The sequence below is a fragment of the Bombus huntii genome, chromosome 3 (genome assembly GCF_024542735.1).
Source record: "Bombus huntii isolate Logan2020A chromosome 3, iyBomHunt1.1, whole genome shotgun sequence".
Taxonomy (NCBI): Eukaryota; Metazoa; Arthropoda; class Insecta; order Hymenoptera; family Apidae; genus Bombus; species Bombus huntii.
Window position 1 is genome coordinate 14,202,979 of NC_066240.1, and position 19,011 is coordinate 14,221,989.

Here is a 19,011-nt window from a genome sequence, read left to right on the forward strand (position 1 = left end):
AGAGAATCGACTTAAAATCTAAAATTTATTTCTCAGATGGAAGACGAGCTTGACATGGAAACTCAGCTGGAGAGAGAATTGGCCGCGGAGCAGGAAGAGCTGTTGGAGGTAGAGGAAGAAGAGGAAGACGAGGAAACGGTGAAACGAGGAAGAGGAGACGATGGTGGCATCGAGGAGGACGACGACTTTAGAGAACGCGAGTCTATTTTAGTGACGAACGAGAAGACTCTTATTAAGAGAAGACCTGGTCTTGCCAAAGTTCGTTCCTTGCCTGCGAATTTTATTTACAATCCACCACGGGAGGAAGACGAAGGCGGTACGTGTACAGTAAAATATTCGACAACTGAATGTAAATTATGGATAGATGTGGCAAAGCCAGCTCAATCGATGAATCGCGTAACGAATCTTTCAATTTTCCATTTTGCATTAGGCAAAACGATATTTCAAACTTGCGTACGATTCGTGGTAATCTATTTTATTCACCAGTCGTTATTAAATCTAATTCGTTCTTTGATTATTAAAATATTATTTTATTGCCATCTGTAGTATTACATCTCGATATTAGATACTAAATTCTAATATTTTAGGAAATTTTATATCGATCTGTTTAAAGCACTGGCAATGTATTTTTGTAATTTTGGGTATCGTTTTTCAACGATGAAAACTTGTATGCGTTTTTAAAATACTTTTCCATATATACTTTTCATAAGAAATTTCCTTATTACGAAATAAGACGTAATAGGCTAAAAGTATTTTATGCTTTTACGTTTATCAGGAAATTTTAAGGTGCACGATAATATGTGATTCTTTTTTTTTTATAATCTAAAAAATATCGCAATTTCTACGTTTTATAGACGGAACGATTTTCGCCACGTTGTCGCGGCGCAATTCGTATCATCGTTCCAGTTCAAGACCGTCCATGTTCAAATCGAAGCGTCGACAAACGTTTCACTCGGGGCATAACCAGAGGAGATCCTTACTGCCGATGCATTTTGAAGTCGCCGAAGTTTTCGAGAAGCCACTGAGCAATCTAAGCGTGCCTCGAATTATTCCTCAATGCAATTACATTGCAGTAAGCCGAGAACCCACCCACGCGCAGTGTCTAAGGTTACAGGTAAAATTATTTTTATTTTCTCTACGAACGACAAATTCTAAGCATGATTAGTTTTCATCGGGATTATAATTTTATTTCCCTTAGGTAGGCAATTTTGTTAACAGTTACAAGTAAGTTTTCAGTTTGCAGATAAATCGATAAAGTAAAAAGAAAATAGCACGTGATGACCCGTTTGTTGTTCTATGCTTTTGCGTTCCGAGCACGTACGAGAAGCTTCCCAGAAGCCAAACTGATCAACTCTATTTTTTACCAATTTCTCATCTTTCTTACATAAGTAGACGATCAAAGTTTCATTTTTAGAAAACAAATTACGTACTCGCGCGAGTCTGTTCATTACACAAACAATACAGATGACATAAACAATAGAAAATTCCGAGATGAATGTGAAAAGACAGCCTTTGCAACGTCATCCCTTTTGCTTCTCGATCGATGGAGTTGATCAATGCGACTTCTCGATAGCCTGCGTAATACTATTTCAACCGTATAGTACACGCATAGTAATGTGTTTATCGTTCTATACAAATTTTCAATTACCGTGCACATCAAGGCGTCAAATACAAACTCATTTGCCACGCTAATTATTTTATCGTTAAACACAGTTTCTATCGTTTCATTTAATACTTTACTTTTTACTTTTAAACTCCTTTCAGTGTCCTCGCAAACTTCTTACAAAAAAAAAAAAAAAAAAAAGGAAAAAAAGATAAGAAAGAAAAGAAAAATCATCATTCACCTCCACAAAGAATCCTACATCTCAAAGAGAATTTCAAAAACTCTCTCTGGCACATTTCCTTCGCTATTCACGAAGCGATTAACCATCGTGATTTCTCACCAATTAATATATGCTAATTTACGTTGGCAGGCGACCAGCAGCAACGGACAAGAGAACAAGTGTTTGTTGAGCGTGATCAAACCTCCAACGAGTTCTTCCCCGGTGTCACCGGCCGGCTCGGTAACCACGCTAGCCTGTCCTAAACTAAGCAGCGAACGTTATCTTTTGCCAACGGCCACTATTTACCCGTCCAAGGCAACGTTGAGTCGCAGGCCATCGAGCGACACGCAGTCACAGTCGGACACGAACGTGAGCGTCGGTACCGCAAGCAACGCTCCATCCAGAACGCCGAGCGTGTCGAACGATTACACGGAAAACGGTGCATCGAAGGGTAGCAACAAATTGGACGATTCCAAGAAAACGAAAAACGAGCGACGGGTATCTGCTCCGCCGACGGACGATCTTGACGTGCAGTCGATAATTAACGAAAGGAGACCGTCCAAGCTCAAGTGCGGAAATTCCCTGGGAATGGCGGCCGGTGTCGGTGACCAATACCCTCCGTCGATTCGTACGGGCAGCTACGTATACGTCACCGAGCAACGATCGGAGGAGGTGTCGCCGATATCGATCGGTAACATGAGCGACAGCATGATGGCAAGCACGAGCGTGAGCACGAGCGGAAGCGCGAGTGCAAGCGCGAGTGCAAGCGCGAGTGCAAGCACGAGTGCAAGCGCGAGTGCAAGCGGGACCGGAAGCGGTGGCGCTAGTGGAAACGGTAGCAGGAACGGAATCGCCGTGGTAAATATACCGGAAGCGGTTTGCACGACCATTGGCTCGGACGTTCGCATATACGTGGACGATACCGACTCGACGAGCAGCAACAGCCATCACACGAGGAAATCCAGCGAGGAGACGCCGGACGGGTCGACGTCCGTTTCGTCCGTCACCGCGATCCACGATGGAACCGACGTAACGGAAGAAACGAAGGGGAGGTCCGAGAGATTCGATAGAGCACCCTCGGATCGTTCTTAAAGTTCAAGATCGAATGGTCTTCGCGCGATCTACACTCCTATCTGAAATTTAGAGAAACGGATTCTAAAAAGAAAAAAGGAAAAAATACAAAAAAAAAAAAAAAAGAGGAAACAAAAAGCAAAAGTAATCGGTTCTACCGAGAAACAGTATAGATTTCTATGCAACTGCTAGCCGACCATGGTATCCACGGCAAAGTACCATGGAGGGTTCTGCGAGGGTTCAATGTTTGGGCTCTAAGAAAGACTGTAGTGCATGACAATATAGTCGTTATATTCTAGTAACTTTGCCGCCGTGAACTTGCCAAAGATAGGGAGCAGGAGGTTTAGGGAAGATCGGGAACATCGGAAGGGTGGATGGATGGCGTTTTCTGGGCAGGGAAACGGATTCGCTGTTGGTCGAGCGTGTAACCGAAAGCGAAGATCAATGGGAATCGAAGGTACGGGAGAACGTGTTCGATCACGGATAGAACAATTGTGTGTTTTCAGCGCGCAAAATGAAATAGTTCGAAGGGATGACGTGAATGAGAGATCGCGTGTGCGCGTTAGCGAACGGCTGAACGCGCGTGCAAACGACAAGCGAGGGCAACCAAAGAAAAAAAAAAAAAAAAAAAAAAGAAAAAGAAAATCAGAAGAAATGAAAAAAAAAAAAAAGAAATGAAAAACCTATGACAATCTATTATTGCCAGCGGAACTGATCTTACGTTCCGTTAAAAAATACACCGTGGAAGTCGATCCGTAGGAATTGGTAGGATGAAGAACGATGTAGTTCTGCGTCAATAATTAGAGAATTTATGTAGTCGTTAGGTAAAAAAAAAAAAAAGAAAAAAACAAATTTGTCGAGTCTACGCGACAATTGCAATTAATCGGACCACACTTTCTCGCCTTTCCTTTTTCTCCAGCTCGTCGAATAAATAACGCGTGTCGTTCGCAGGAATGTTTCGAGAGCCGCGGCGGATCGTGGGTAGCTCTCGACGGAGAAACAGAAAGGTGCCAAACCGAAGGTACGGAAAACACAATGAGGGAAAATGAAGAAGAGCACGAACGCGAATGGTCATTACCGAAGTGCCAGAAAATCTAGATAAAAAAAAAAAAAAAAAAAAACAGTTTCGGACTATAAAAGAAATTAGGAAAACAGAATAAAAAGTAGCGTAGTCTTATCGCGGGACGGAGATTTTAGCTGCGGAGAGACAGGAAGAACAAACGGAACAAAAGAATCTCGTGTATTAACAATAGACGTTAAGAGCTTCGTAATTAAATATTCTCAGAACCAAGGTGGTGCGTGGTCGAAACGGGGGAAGAATGGGGAGGCCGAATAAATATTGTTACGATTGGCTAAAGTAATAAACAGCCAGTTCATAGTTTAGTCGATTATACTGGTATTTTTGTCACCTCTTTCACGCTAACTCTATATAACGAAACAAAAGAAGCAAACTGGACGATTAGCTCGGAGCTCGAGGTAAATACGATTAGGAACTTAAGACTAACTCCGACGTTGTGATAATCTTTAATACAAATTGAAACTCGTACAATCTATAATCTCTATGTCAATTGGTATTAACTTGGACGGGTTCGCGTGGAAAGCTATGACGACACCAGCTGCCGTGTACTTCCGAATAAATCCTGCGGCGACTGACGATGAGTCAAGTATTCTCTTCGTTTCCTTCTCTTCGTTTCTTTCTCGCGTTCTAGAACGTTCTTCTCGTTAACATCTGTGATATACTTTAATCGTAGTGTATTTCCTATATAAAAAAATAGAGAGAGAGAGAGAGAGAGAGAGTGTGAGAGAGAGAGAGAACAAAAGAGCGCTACAAGAGTAAATGGAGGGAGCGAATACAGCAGGACGACAAGCAGAGAGCGAGGAACAAAGATAAAGCAACAATTAAAGAAACAAGAAAATACGAAACGATGGTAGTGCGACTTTTTGATAAAAATAAAATGAAAGGAACGTAAAACGGGGACGAGCGCGGAACTATGGTTTGAAGTGAGGAATAAAAGAAAAAATAAAAAAACAAATATAATAAACGCAAATATATAAATACGATAGAAGAAACTCTACTGTACATACATACACTTACGAATATTCTATACTATACACTCGGTGTGGTTTATTTTGATACTACCGCGTGCGGTAATATTTAACGATTGTCGGAGATAAATTCAACAAATTAGAAACGATGAAAAAATAGCAAAAGAAAAAAAAATTAAGAAGAAGAAAAAGAAGGAGTAATTAAATAAAAGTAAAAGAAGAGTGCAAGTATAAAGTAAAAAAATTCTATGCCTTCTAACGTTGACGGACGTTGACGAACCTTCGTGCGGTGGTGGTGCCCGCGCTTCGAACGATCAGAGGCAATTGGTGATTTCTCTTCGTTGACTCGAAGTTTCATAGGTTGCTAAAACGTTAACGAGCGCTGTGCGCCACGTTGCTTTTTAAAAGAAAAAAAGAAAAAAAAAAGAATATGAAAAAAGAAAAAAACGATAGTCGCGCGACTGAACCGAACGATCGATCGATCGATCGAACGAAAGAACCAACCTTCGGTTCCAACATGATCGATTATCAGCTGCCTCGCGTGTTACTTCGATCGTTCGATAATCATAGGCGTAACGAACTATTACCAACGCTATAAATAATAATAGTCTCTTCGTGTAACTCGTTGAACCTGTTAAATCGAGACAGCTGTTAATTAATAATCGCTGCGGGGGTGATCAATTCGTTTCAATTACCTGTTAATCGTTAATCGTCCGACGAGAGTGACAATCGTTAGCGAAACGTACGATGGCGGATAGATTTCGGCCGACTCTTTCCTCATCGATCGATCTATCGTACGATCCCAGTAGTAAACGAAACTACGTAGTGGTATGGACTGTTCATAGTCGAAACTTACTCCGGTTAAAAGGTCTAATGCAAATCTTGTACGCGCAATCACGCCTATTCTACTCTTACGATTTACGTAAAAACGAGGCATCTCCGCTCTAATGTTCTGGTTGTTGCGATTATCCATTCGAAATTGTTACGTTAAACGAGCGAAGAAATTTCTGACGAATTTATGGAACAGGGAGGGATCGATGCGATTCATCAATCGATAACGAAGAAACGAAGGAAAGGAGAACGAACGTGTCACGGAAATGTAGAGTCAAGCTGTTCGTCGAGGTGAAACTATTCGTAATGGTAGCGTATTGGACTTCCTTGGACCTTTTAATCAGAACTCCTAGATTATAATGTATCCGTATAATATACATATATATATACATATATAAATGCGTGTGTATATATATATACACGATACACGTACATGATTAACGTATAACGCGCGTCTCTCTGGCACCACGACCGAGTTTCGATAGCTCGATAGCGTTAGACGACTGACCTCCGAATTATAGTTTACTCTAGCCACGGGATGAATCGTGCGACAGCGCGCGAGAATTCGCCGTTCAGTTGCACGTGTATTTGTTTAGCGAAACAGACAGTAAAAAGCAAGCGAAGAGTTTAGAAGATGTAAAAGAGAACTAAAAAGATGAGTGAAAGAGAGGAGAAAAGGCGAATCTACTTACGTATGTGCGCAACATGGCGATGGAACAATTTCTATCCGCGAGAGAATCCGACGAAGACGAAAGAGAAGAAGAAGAAAGGGAAGCAGAAGGAAAGTGGAAAATAAAAAGTGGGAGAAATGGAAGAAAAATATAAACGAATAAAATTAACAAAATGAAGAGTATATACATATATGCGTACATACATACGTGAACACATATACGTATATATACATATAGTTACGTGAATAATAAGTACAAGAGATGAAATCGTGCACGCGCACGTACATCAGAGTTATTAAACGTGTTATTCAGTGTACTTGTTGCCGCGTGCCTCTCGAGTCTGTTCTTCGCCCCTGAACGAGGCAGTGCGTAATCGTCTATTTAAGAAAAAAAAAAGGAATAAATGAAAAGTAACAAAAAAGAAATAAAAGAGAGAAAAAATTACAAAAAAAAAGAGAAGAAAGAAACAGATATAAAGAAGTGAAAGAAGAACAATAATAGAGGAGGAAGGATAAGAAAGAAACGCGATGAAAGCCAGGGAGAATAAGGAAGAAGACGGTTGAGGGAAAAAGAGAAAATGTAAAATAAAGAAAAAAGAAAAACAAAAAGAAATAAAACGAAGAATGGCTAGCCGCCCTCAAATGTATCGTGCTATTTTAATTACAACAGTAACGTACCAGGCATGGTCCATACGACCGCCGAGAAGCGTCCTTTTTGTCTGCCTGATGCGTACATGTGCGTATACGTGAATTTTTTTCGGGGAGAAGTCTAGCCACGTGAATGTTCGATCGAATTTCGAAAGAAAAAAGGGAAAAATTAGGAAAGGGAAGAGAGAGAAAATGAGAGTATGGGAGAGAGGTGGAGAGAAAGGTTGAATGCGTGAGTGCGAATGTGCGAGAGAATGGAGGAACACGACGATAGAAGCGTAGAACAAGACTAAATATGTACAAATGTAATAAATTGAATGACGATTACGTTGAATTGACTTCATGACTTTTTATTTATTACTTTCCCTTCCATTTTGTTTTTAATTTAGTGAACGCTTTGGATTTCTTGAGCTTAATTTTGCGTAATGGAGAAGAAAGATATATACAGGGTGTTCGACTACAGGTATAAGGAAATTCAAGTGCCTGCACGCGAGCAAACCTCCTTACACGAACGAAAGAAGGTCAGCCTAAACAACGGAGCGCAATTATTCTCACACCGAAAGACACACATGGGTGATAGTTTACCTCGTAAAAGTCGTAGAGCTTGACCAATGCGCAAGAAGATCATGATATTTGGAGATGTAAACAACCCTCGCGACATTTTGCAAAAAAAAAAAAAAAAAAAAAATGGTAGATTGAACATTAAACCTGCTTACTCATAGAAATCCATAAGAAGTTTGGATGGAGTTATTTAATTTTAAAATACTCCATTCTTATTCATATTTTATGACTATACCATATATCATACATACATTGATACGAACGCCTAGTTAGAATCGCAACCAATTAGCTCATATTACTTGCCATATAATTAATAATTATACCAGTTATACAGGTAATTAGTTTACTGTATAGTGATACAATTAGTAATTATATATCAAAGAATACTGATTTCCCGGGATTGAAAAATATTATTTAGTTGAAAATTGTCAGACATTTCTCGATAGCGAACAAATGCTTACGAATACCGTGAATGCAATGCAATCGTTTGCAAGAATTATACTGTTCGCAATTCGAATATATACTGTGAATTTTCGTTATTAGAATACGAAATATACAGTCCACTAATACACTATAGTCGCATGTTATAAATATTGGAAAATATTTGCAAAAATTCAAAAGTTCGCCACTAAATATACTTAAAGAATACTACACAAACGCGCGCGAAACCTTGTTTCGAGGTATTTGAATACAACTGTTACTAAGTTGCAAGTTTATTACGTTATAACTCAATTAGAAACAATAAGATAATACGTTAAAAATTCATTTGAAATAAGACAATAATTTCAAACATCGGGATCTTTCAAAAGAATCAATGGACTTACGCGACGCACTCCTATGCACAAAATAACCACAAGATTCAATGAAAAAGAAGAATAGATTTTTATATCTCGTTCCAAGTCAGATAAGTATCATTGTACAGAATGGGCTCAAGATCGATTCCACATAGTCAAGACATATCACACTGTGTACAACGGTGTCCCATGGTGTCCCACGGTGTCCCACGGTGTCCCACGGTGTCCAACGGTGTCCAACGGTGTCCAACGGTGTCCAACGGTGTCCAACGGTGTCCAACGGTGTCCAACGGTGTCCAACGGTGTCCAACGGTGTCCAACGGTGTCCAACGGTGTCCAACGGTGTCCAACGGTGTCCAACGGTGTCCAACGGTATCTAACGGTGTCCCACGGTGCAGTCCAGTCTAGATCATCCAAAATTCTTTTCGCGGCTCTTGGTGACCCAAACTGGACTGGTGCGTAGTTCTTAGCTTGGTATCGTTTTCCAAAGATTAATCAACTGATTAATTTTTGGAAAACGATGCCAATTACCAGGTCTCACCACGAGGAGGTGACTACGCACGAGACCCGCCCATGACTTATTTAACATTATGCATCGGTCTCGACATTCAACCTATTGGCAAGAATGTCGAGTTCTGACTCTACTTGATCATGGGCCTGCGTAAAGAAATAGTTGTTTCGTAGCCTAACTGTGAAACACATATCTCCAACGCAGCGCTTACATGAATCTTTACAAACGTAAAACAAATCTCACACAACGCAATATCTATCTCCCACGCAACGCAACATTCATCTCCCATACACCGATTACATCGATCAGTACAAACATCGTACAATAATTCGTAACCCTATCCGCAACATTCTGTATCAAAGACACATTTATCTAACTTGGAACGAAAGAAAAAAAATGGGGCTAGTATGGAAAAGGAGCCCCAACAATCAGAAGGTGAAAGAAAAACCGCGGCGCGCCCGGAACGAACGAAATCACGATCTCTCGAAAGAACTAACAAACCTACGTGACGTACTCCCGTGTACCAGATAACCCTAAGGTTCAGCGGAAAGCCCAAGCATTGACCTTCGCCCGATTCCTGTCACGTCGTCTGGATCTTATCACGGTCGATGGCACCTACCGATGATACTAGCGATCTAGCAAATAGGCCTGCAATTTAACACACTCCAACTGAGCAAGTGAGGGCCCGGGGAGGGACCGCTGAACAGGATTACGAAGGCAAGGCCCCAACTGAACAGTGGGGTCCACCCCCGCGGGTTCGCCACTTGAACAGAATTACGGAGGACGTGAAAAGCAGGTCTCTGCCCGAGTACCGAAGTACCAATCGGACAGTATTGCGGATCACAGGTATCACCAGTGCGATGACAACTGCCGTGATTCGAGGCAAACGACGAGCAGTCGTCGAGTAGTCACCAAGACAGAGGTGTGCTTGGGGCGACTTACGAATCCAAAGAGTTGCCCAGTGCACGTTGACCCGCACGTACCCGGAATACGCGCGAGCGAGTACGTCACGCTACGGTTTGAAAGAACTGAGCGACCGTGAACCGATAAATCGTGGAAACAATTTTTCCAATGTGGTAAGCGAGGGCATCACGAGAGACGAGATTTTTATTTTTCGTTCCAAGATAGATAAGTATCTTTGTACAGAATGAGCTTACAATGCATATAACATAGGTATCTATCTTAAGATTAATTAAGGCTAAAACGCTCGCATCCCACGGTGTCACGCGATGTCCCACGGTGTCCCGCGATGTCCCACGATGTCCCACGGCGCCCCCGCGGGGGGGTCTTAGTCCGGTCTAGATCACCAATACTATTTTGGATGATCAAGACCAGACTATATTGAAGTAGTTTTTAGCTTGATATCGTTTCTCAAATAATAATACTAATATTCAAAATAGTACTTGGTGTATTATTATTTGGGAAACGATACCAATTACCGGGACCCACCACGAGGAGGTAACTACGCTCGGGTCCCATTTACATAAACAGTTTTTAAGCATTGGAAGCAGAGATGTAAAATTATTTTATAATAAAGCGACATTGTAGCGGCGAAATTGTTTTGCACGGAGTTTATTTGTTCTTACATTACTTATAATCTAACGGTCTTGATACTCCGAAGCAAAGCAACAACATGATTTGAAATGTCCTCTGACTCATGTGCAGCTACAGATAAGATGTGGTTGCCTTTAAATTGCACTTGCGGTTAAATTGCACTTTCTTCCTTGATTCCATGAATATGGTGTTGTTTCCTTGCTTTTGAGCAGACATGGAAAATTACATCTTAAAATTACACTCTGTGTTACCATTGGTTTTATACGAAATAGTGAAATGAGAAATTAGATACTGTATTTAAAATTAAAAAATAATGCTATATAAAAATAAAACAGCACTTTAGGGACTTGAAAGATTTCGTTAATAAAATAAAACAAAATAAATCATTAATTCACTCACTACGAATTGATGGTATTGATTTAAATCACTGAATGTAGAGTTGCTTCCGATTAATGGTACAACTGTTATAAATTAAGAGCATAATTACTTTGAATTAATGCGAGAATATGGTTATAAATTATTGGTATAGTTGTTAAGAATCATCGGAGTAATTCTTTTAGATTAATGACTTAAATGTTATAAATTAATGGCTTAAATGTTATAAATTAATGGCTCGAATGTTATAAATTAATGGCTTAAGTGTTATAAATTAATAGTTTAAATGTTAGAAATTAATGGCTTAAATGTATAAAATAACAGTTCAAATGTTGTAAATTAATGGCTTAGATGTTGTTAATTAATGGCTTAAATGCTGTAAATTAATAGCATAAATGTTATAAATTAATAGTTTTGACGTTATAAATTTATATCTTAAATGCTATAAATTAATAAATGTATAAAATAACAATTCAAATGTTGTAAATTAATAGCATAAATGTTGTAAATTAATAGCTTAAACGTTATAAATTAATTGCTTAAATGTTATAAATTAATGCCTTAAATGTTATAAATTAATAGCTTAAGTGTTGTAAATTAATGGTTTAGACGTTATAAATTACTGGTTGCAATGTTGTTATTTGATATTTTTTTTTATTTACCTTACATTTAAATTCTTCTTCGATGTTCACTCTCCGGAATTTCAGGCACAAAAGAGCTCGCGCGCGACTTCCGTGTTTCTTATATACCTTGACAAGGTATAGAGATGTCAATCGAACGGCAACGACCTCTTGACATAGCAAAGGACGGTTTTTCCATTACAACAAAATCAAATTGAACAATTTCTTAATTTTTATCGTAAATTGGCGACTTCAACGATTTAATACAATATCCATTTTTATCATTTTAATAGTTTCTGCGCACTAGGACTAAATTCACACTTCTTTAAAACTAGTTTTCGACTATCAATTAGTTTGAACAAAATTCTCTTTGAGGCTTTTGGTGACCCAAACTGGACTGGTGCGTAGTTCTTAGCTTGGTATCGTTTTCCAAAGATTAATCAACTGATTAATTTTTGAAAAAGGATGCCAATTACCAGGTCTCACCACGAGGAGGTGACTACGCACGAGACCCGCCCATGAGTTATTTAGCATTATGCATCGGTCTCGACATTCAACCTATTGGCAAGAATGTCGAGTTCTGACTCTACTTGATCATGGGCCTGCGTAAAGAGATAGTTATTTCGTAGCCTAACCGCGAAAGACCTATCTCCTACGCAGCAGTTACACGAATCTTTACAAACGTAAAGCGCAACATTCATCTCCCATACAACGATTACATCGATCAGTACAAATATCGTACAATAATTCTCATCCCTACTGGCATCATTCGGTATCAAACACACATTTATCTAACTTGGAACGAAAAAAAGAAAATGTAGTTACTGACACTGTATATACCATTTCGTGTCTTGCAGACGGGACATACAAATCGCTGTACTAAATTGCTTAACGTTCTACTTTTGCGACGCTATAAGATATTGAAGATACTGAAAAATTATAAACTCTAAAGTGATCTCAATAAGTTTCCCTTAAAAATGGGAAAACAAGAAAATGCCCGATGAATCAGATGATAAAGGAAAAAATCGCGGCGCGCCTGAAACGAACGAGATCGCGGTCTCTCGAAAGAATTAACAAACCTAACCCCAAATACGCGCGAGCGAGTATGCCAAACGACAGTTTGAAAGAACTGAGTGATCGCGAACCGATACAATAAGTACTGTGTGGCAAGCGAGTGAAGGGAAACGAGATTTTTCTTTTTTCGTTCTAAGGTGGATAAATATCGTTGTACAGAATGAGCTCACAATACACTTAACATAGGTATCTATCTTATGATTAATTAAGGCTAAATCGCTCGCATCCCACGATATCCCACGATGTCCCACGGCGTCGAACGGCGTCCCACGACGTCCTACGACGTCCGACGGCGTCCCACGGCGTCCCACGGTGTCCAACGGCGTCCAACGGCGCCCAACGGCGTCCAACGGCGTCCAACGGCGTCCAACGGCGTCCAACGGCGTCCAACGGCGTCCAACGGCGTCCAACGGCGTCCAACGGCGTCCAACGGCGTCCAACGGCGTCCAACGGCGTCCAACGGCGTCCAACGGCGTCCAACGGCGTCCAACGGCGTCCAACGGCGTCCAACGGCGTCCAACGGCGTCCAACGGCGTCCAACGGCGTCCAACGGCGTCCAACGGCGTCCAACGGCGTCCAACGGCGTCCAACGGCGTCCAACGGCGTCCAACGGTGTCCCACGCTTTCCCACGGCGTCCCACGATGTCCCACGATGTCCCACGATGTCCAACGTTGCAGTCCAGTGTAGATCATCCAAAATTCTTTTCGCGGCATTTGGTGACCCACACTGGACAGACGATGTCCCACGTTGCAGTCCAGTGTAGATCATCCAAAATTCTTTTCGCGGCATTTGGTGATCCACACTAGACCGACGATGTCCCACGGTGTCCCACGGCGTCCAACGGTGTCCCACGGCGTCCAACGGTGTCCAACGGTGTCCAACGGTGTCCAACGGTGTCCAACGGTGTCCAACGGTGTCCAACGGTGTCCAACGGTGTCCAACGGTGTCCAACGGTGTCCAACGGTGTCCAACGGTGTCCAACAGTGTCCAACGGTGTCCAACGGTGTCCAATGGTGTCCAACGGTGTCCAACGGTGTCCAACGGTGTCCCACGGTGTCCAACGGTGTCCCACGGTGTCCAACGGCGTCCCACGGTGTCCAACGGCGTCCCACGTTGCAGTCCAGTGTAGATCATCCAAAATTTTTTTCGCGGCATTTGGTGACCCACACTGTACCGACGATGTCCCACGTTGCAGTCCAGTGTAGATCATCCAAAATTCTTTTCGCGGCATTTGGTGACCCACACTGTACCGACGATGTCCCACGTTGCAGTCCAGTGTAGATCATCCAAAATTCTTTTCGCGGCATTTGGTGACCCACACTGTACCGACGATGTCCCACGTTGCAGTCCAGTGTAGATCATCCAAAATTCTTTTCGCGGCATTTGGTGACCCACACTGGACCGACGATGTCCCACGGTATCCCACGGTGTCCAACGGTGTCCCACGGTGTCCAACGGTGTCCCACGGTGTCCCACGGTGTCCCACGGTGTCCCACGGCGTCCCACGGCGTCCCACGGCGTCCCACGGTGTCCCACGGTGTCTCACGGTGTCTCACGGCGTCCCACGTTGCAGTCCAGTGTAGATCATCCAAAATTCTTTTCGCGGCATTTGGTGACCCACACTGTACCGACGATGTCCCACGTTGCAGTCCAGTGTAGATCATCCAAAATTCTTTTCGCGGCATTTGGTGACCCACACTGGACCGGCCATGTCCCACGTTGCAGTCCAGTGTAGGTCATCCAAAATTCTTTTCGCGGCATTTGGTGACCCACACTGGACCGACCATGTCCCACGTTGCAGTCCAGTGTAGATCATCCAAAATTCTTTTCGCGGCATTTGGTGATCCACAATAGACCGACGATGTCCCACGGTGTCCAGCGGCGTCCTCCGGTGTCCAACGGCGTCCCACGTTGCAGTCCAGTTTACGTTATCTAAAATTCTTTTCGTGGCTTTTAGTAATCCAAACTGGACTGTATTAGCGTGGTTCTTAGCGTGGTATCGAATTATTGTGCAATGTTTGTACTTATCGATGTAGTGGTTTTCCAAAAGTTAATCAACTGATTAATCTGCGAAAACGATTACGTCGTTCAGTACAAACATTGTACAATAATTCGCAACCATACTGGCAACATTCGGTATCAAAGATACATTTGTCTAACTTGGAACCAAAGAATGGAAATGAAACTATTGACACTGCATATACAATTTAGAGTCTTGCATAAGTAATATGCTTCTTTTAAAAATGGGGAAATGGGAAGAAGCCTGAACAATCGGACAATGGAAGAAAAATCATTTGGGTATCTAGCATACATATTTAATATGCTATGAAATGTTCATATATGTAATTGAAATGTACTTTCTGCAAATTGATAAATTTGAAACAAACTCATTTACTTGATTTGGTATATGAAAGAAACAGGTATCTTTAAAACGAGAACATTTTATATATGAAAAATAAACTACTAATAATGGTTAATTATAGATCAAATTACTATTGATTAAATTTTAGCAAATATAGAGAATCATTTGTATCTTTTTAATCGAAACTAGGGTTACGTTGAAAACAAGTATTTTAAGTAATTGAATTTAATCTGAATTAAAAATTCACTATGAAATTCGAATATTTATAAAATTCTACATTACTGTTAAAAGATTGAAAATATCGCGGTCGAGAAAATGTTAAAAGTTATGGTTCTAAGAACGAACAATCGTCAGCACTAATTCCAATTGCAATGAATTAAATTTTAAAAAAAGTCTTATAATGAAAAGATATTTCATTATAATACTATGCTGCGCATGAAATCGCTCACAGTTTCATATATGTAAATATATATATGTATATACATTCGTAATAAAGTTCTGTATTTTAGCAGTCATGGTAACTTTAACGCTGACAAAGGAATATGTCTTATAGCAGTATTTTCAGTAATAAACGTAGTAATAAGGGGCGCATTAATAAGGGGCGCTGAAAAAGAAACATAGCAATAGCCAGAAGGGCTACTAAAACTCGATCGTGTTCCACTCTATATAAACCCGATCAACACGCCGAGAGTGGAACTGAATATTCTTGTTTCGCAACACTAATTTACTACCAATATTTATGAAGCAGAAAATTCTCAAAATCAAACGCGATGAGTGCTTCGTTATATCTGCAATATCAATTAATCTACCATTAAAAAAAAAAAAAAGAAAAGTCTGAAAATTCCCGATATTTGATACGCAACGCTAATAAATATAAATCTCTGCACTCGTATTTAAGCAATACGCAACACTAATAACGAGAGATCGAAGTGCAACCATTTAAGAGGTTGCCGATGAACGATCACACTTGCACAGCTCTTGCAGCTGTATCGTGTGATCCAGGAACAGTGTCCGACAAATGTAGTCGGGGGGTTTGGGCATTTTGTAAACGCAACTCTACTTAAGAAAACGCGATCATTCATTATCGCAACGCTAATTCCTAAAGTGAATTTAATGAAAATTACAATTTACTATATGAAAAAGCTACTTTAAATATTCTGATATTACAACTTGCAATACTATAAAATTAATTAAAAACTAACATTTTTATAATCTAATTTTAAACAATAGAAAATAAGGTAAATTCTAAAAATTTATAATAAAATTTGCAAAAGACAATCGCGAAATCGTAATTCGCAACTCTAAAGCAAACGCGATTATCATTTTATCGCAACTCTAATTCAAACCGTAATCATTATCTCGCCACACTAATGAAAAGCCGCGATGTTATCTCGTAACTCTAATACAACCCGTAACTAATTTATCGCAACACTAATAAGAAAAATCGCGATTTGCCCAATGGGACGATGGACCGATATATACATCGGCCAAAAAAGCAAAGACTACTACTACTACTACTACAAATACTGAACGCGAGCATAGTGACAAAGTAGTAACAATAATGACTTCCCATGCTCTGGATGACCCAGAGGATGGGCAGCCATTAGTAGTTGCCCTCTTGAGTGGCAGTTTGCCGGGCCTCTTCGGCTTATAGCCTCTTCTTTCTTCGGGCGCAATGCCCGCTGAAACTTAAATCTAAGCTCGAGACTTCTAAATCGCAAACAAAAAAAAAAAAAAACTTACCAAGATAAAATAAAAATATAAACCGCGGAAGCTGATTGAAGTGCACATGGACTGACCAACGATCACAGCAGTGATCGTTGCCCACTCGCATGTGCGTGCTCGAGCGATAAACGTTCGTTTCGACCCATTCGCGACCGCGACCGCGAAATTCGAAAAATCGAAAGGCAAAACCAGAGACGAGTGCATGCTCTACTCGTGCCAGTTTCACCGTCGATTTTTCAAATTAGATTTCCAGAAACAGGTTGGTCACGCGAAAACGCGCCTACCCGACCAGAGACTGTGCCAACCTGCCCGGCCCTACCTACTTATAATTAACAGACATACCAGAAAGTATACTACCTATCCTACCTAGCGCTATATTTAAAAAATGGCAAAACAGGCACACCAACACAATCGCTCCACGGTTCTCACACAAACGCTCGGGCGCAAAGGTCCTACACTAGAGAGGACGTCCCGGGACGCCTCCGACACCCGAGCTTAACATACAGCATGCACACTCTAAGGTACGTACCGTTTTCCTGAAATCGACTGACGAAGGCTAGTGACCATTGCGTAAAACGTGATAAAACACGTCTGAGGAAATGATATCGTTAAAATAAATGCAAGTAAATTTCGAATTATAATTGTAATTGACGGCAATATTAAAAGCGTGGTTACACTTAATCGCGTGGACGATATTATCACAAATTGTGATTGTATCGAGACGTAAATTGAATCGATATATATCTCGATATTTTTAATATTTGAAGTTTTAAAGAATGAGAAAAAGCGACGCAGTTCCACGGCCTAACAACACACACACATAATGTGGAAAATACGTCGTGCACGATACACTAACACATCGTCAGTCGCTGACAAATTATTACATTACTTAATTCTAGATCATCGTGCCCAATGTCTCTCTCCCATTCAAGTAGCTCCTGGGCACGTGAATGAGATCCTGACAATGGGCACGGAAAGGGTTAAACCTGAAAATCCTGATCTAAAAAGATGATTAGTTTGTGTAATTATTATTTACCGGACTAACGTTCTTTGATTTTATATTTTACTACTTCGTTTCTGATTAAATCTACTTTATTAATTTAATAGTAACTAAGTAACTCTACTTTATTAATTTAATAAATCAGAACAAAATTTTAATATTGCAAAAAAAGGTAGCGTTAATTTTAAAAGACTGAGACTCGATCAAATGGAATAATTGACTCTAAATATATTACTAAGAAAGAAATAATCTCAGGCGATCTCTTTATCAAAGCATATACTCGAAAGTGCAGAAGCAGTGTTCAAAATTATTGCTTTGATTCAAAAATCTGCCTGTCGCGGAGTGTCTTCTTGTACGTAAAATTTCACATATTCTTGTACGGGAAAAAATGAATTTTAACTCGTATTTTAAATTCTAGACAAAGTGAAATAAACGAACGTGACTTAATATTGTCACGATTAATTCATTGCTTAAGAACAAGTATATTTATGTCAAACAAGTATATTCGTGTATATATTTGCCATTTGCAAATATTCATGCGGAATATTAACATGCATATTTATAAATAACACGAATATATTCTCAAGTGTATGTATTTAAACTAATTATTATAATCGCGCTGTGCAAGAAGACCTATCCTAAACTAATAAATTTAAAAAAAGAATGTTACTACTCACGGGTATAAAAATACCCGCGGTCACTATGCTCGCAACAAAATTCTACGTAATACAACCGGTCACCCGTGCCGATTCGGACCTTTCATCCTACGACATGATTGAGTGACCGGAGGAACAAAAATGCATGCGACTCACCGTTCGATGCGGAGAAACAGAGGACGTTACCCTGGATGCTGCAGTATCCGAGCGAATATCATCAGGGAGACTAACATTAGGCAGGAACCGTGTAAAGTCCAGTGGTGGAAGTGGTGGAAATGGTGGTTGTTTAAGGGCGGATGGGGGGGGGGGGAGAAAGAAGCGAAACGTCGTTTCGACAATTTTCTTCTTTTTCCTATCGAACGTTTATTTAGAAAATACTGCTATTTTTTACGCTTAAAAATTATTATTAAGAAATTGGAACAAGTTTGAAAAATATTATTTAGTTGAAAATTGTGAGATATTTTTCGATAGCAAACAAATGCTCATGAATAACGTGAATGCAATGCAATCGTTTGCAAGAATTATATTGTTCGCAATTAGAATATATACTGTGAATATTCGTTATTAGAATACGAAATATACATTCCAATAATACACTACAGTCGCGTGTTTTAAATAATGGAAAATATTTGCAAGAATTCAAAAGTTAGCCACTAAATATATTTAAAGAATACTGTGCAAACGCGCGC

At 40.3% G+C, this 19,011-nt stretch overlaps 1 protein-coding gene across 5 annotated transcripts in view; it reads left to right on the top strand.

Annotated features, from left to right (window-relative positions):
• LOC126863994 (voltage-dependent T-type calcium channel subunit alpha-1G) overlaps positions 1-7,427 on the top strand; it is a 110,484-nt gene extending 103,057 nt beyond the window's left edge. For 4 of the 5 annotated variants that reach the window (XM_050614833.1, XM_050614832.1, XM_050614835.1 and 1 more), the window contains 3 exons: positions 37-316; positions 855-1,114; positions 1,974-7,427. In XM_050614833.1, the coding sequence (XP_050470790.1) occupies positions 37-316; positions 855-1,114; positions 1,974-2,915 (1,482 nt within the window). In that variant the 3' untranslated portion in view covers positions 2,916-7,427. Of the gene's footprint in view, positions 1-36; positions 317-854; positions 1,115-1,198; positions 1,225-1,973 lie in introns of all 5 variants that reach the window. The other variant, XM_050614836.1, reaches the window with a different exon arrangement.
• Positions 7,428-19,011: the final 11,584 nt, after the last annotated feature.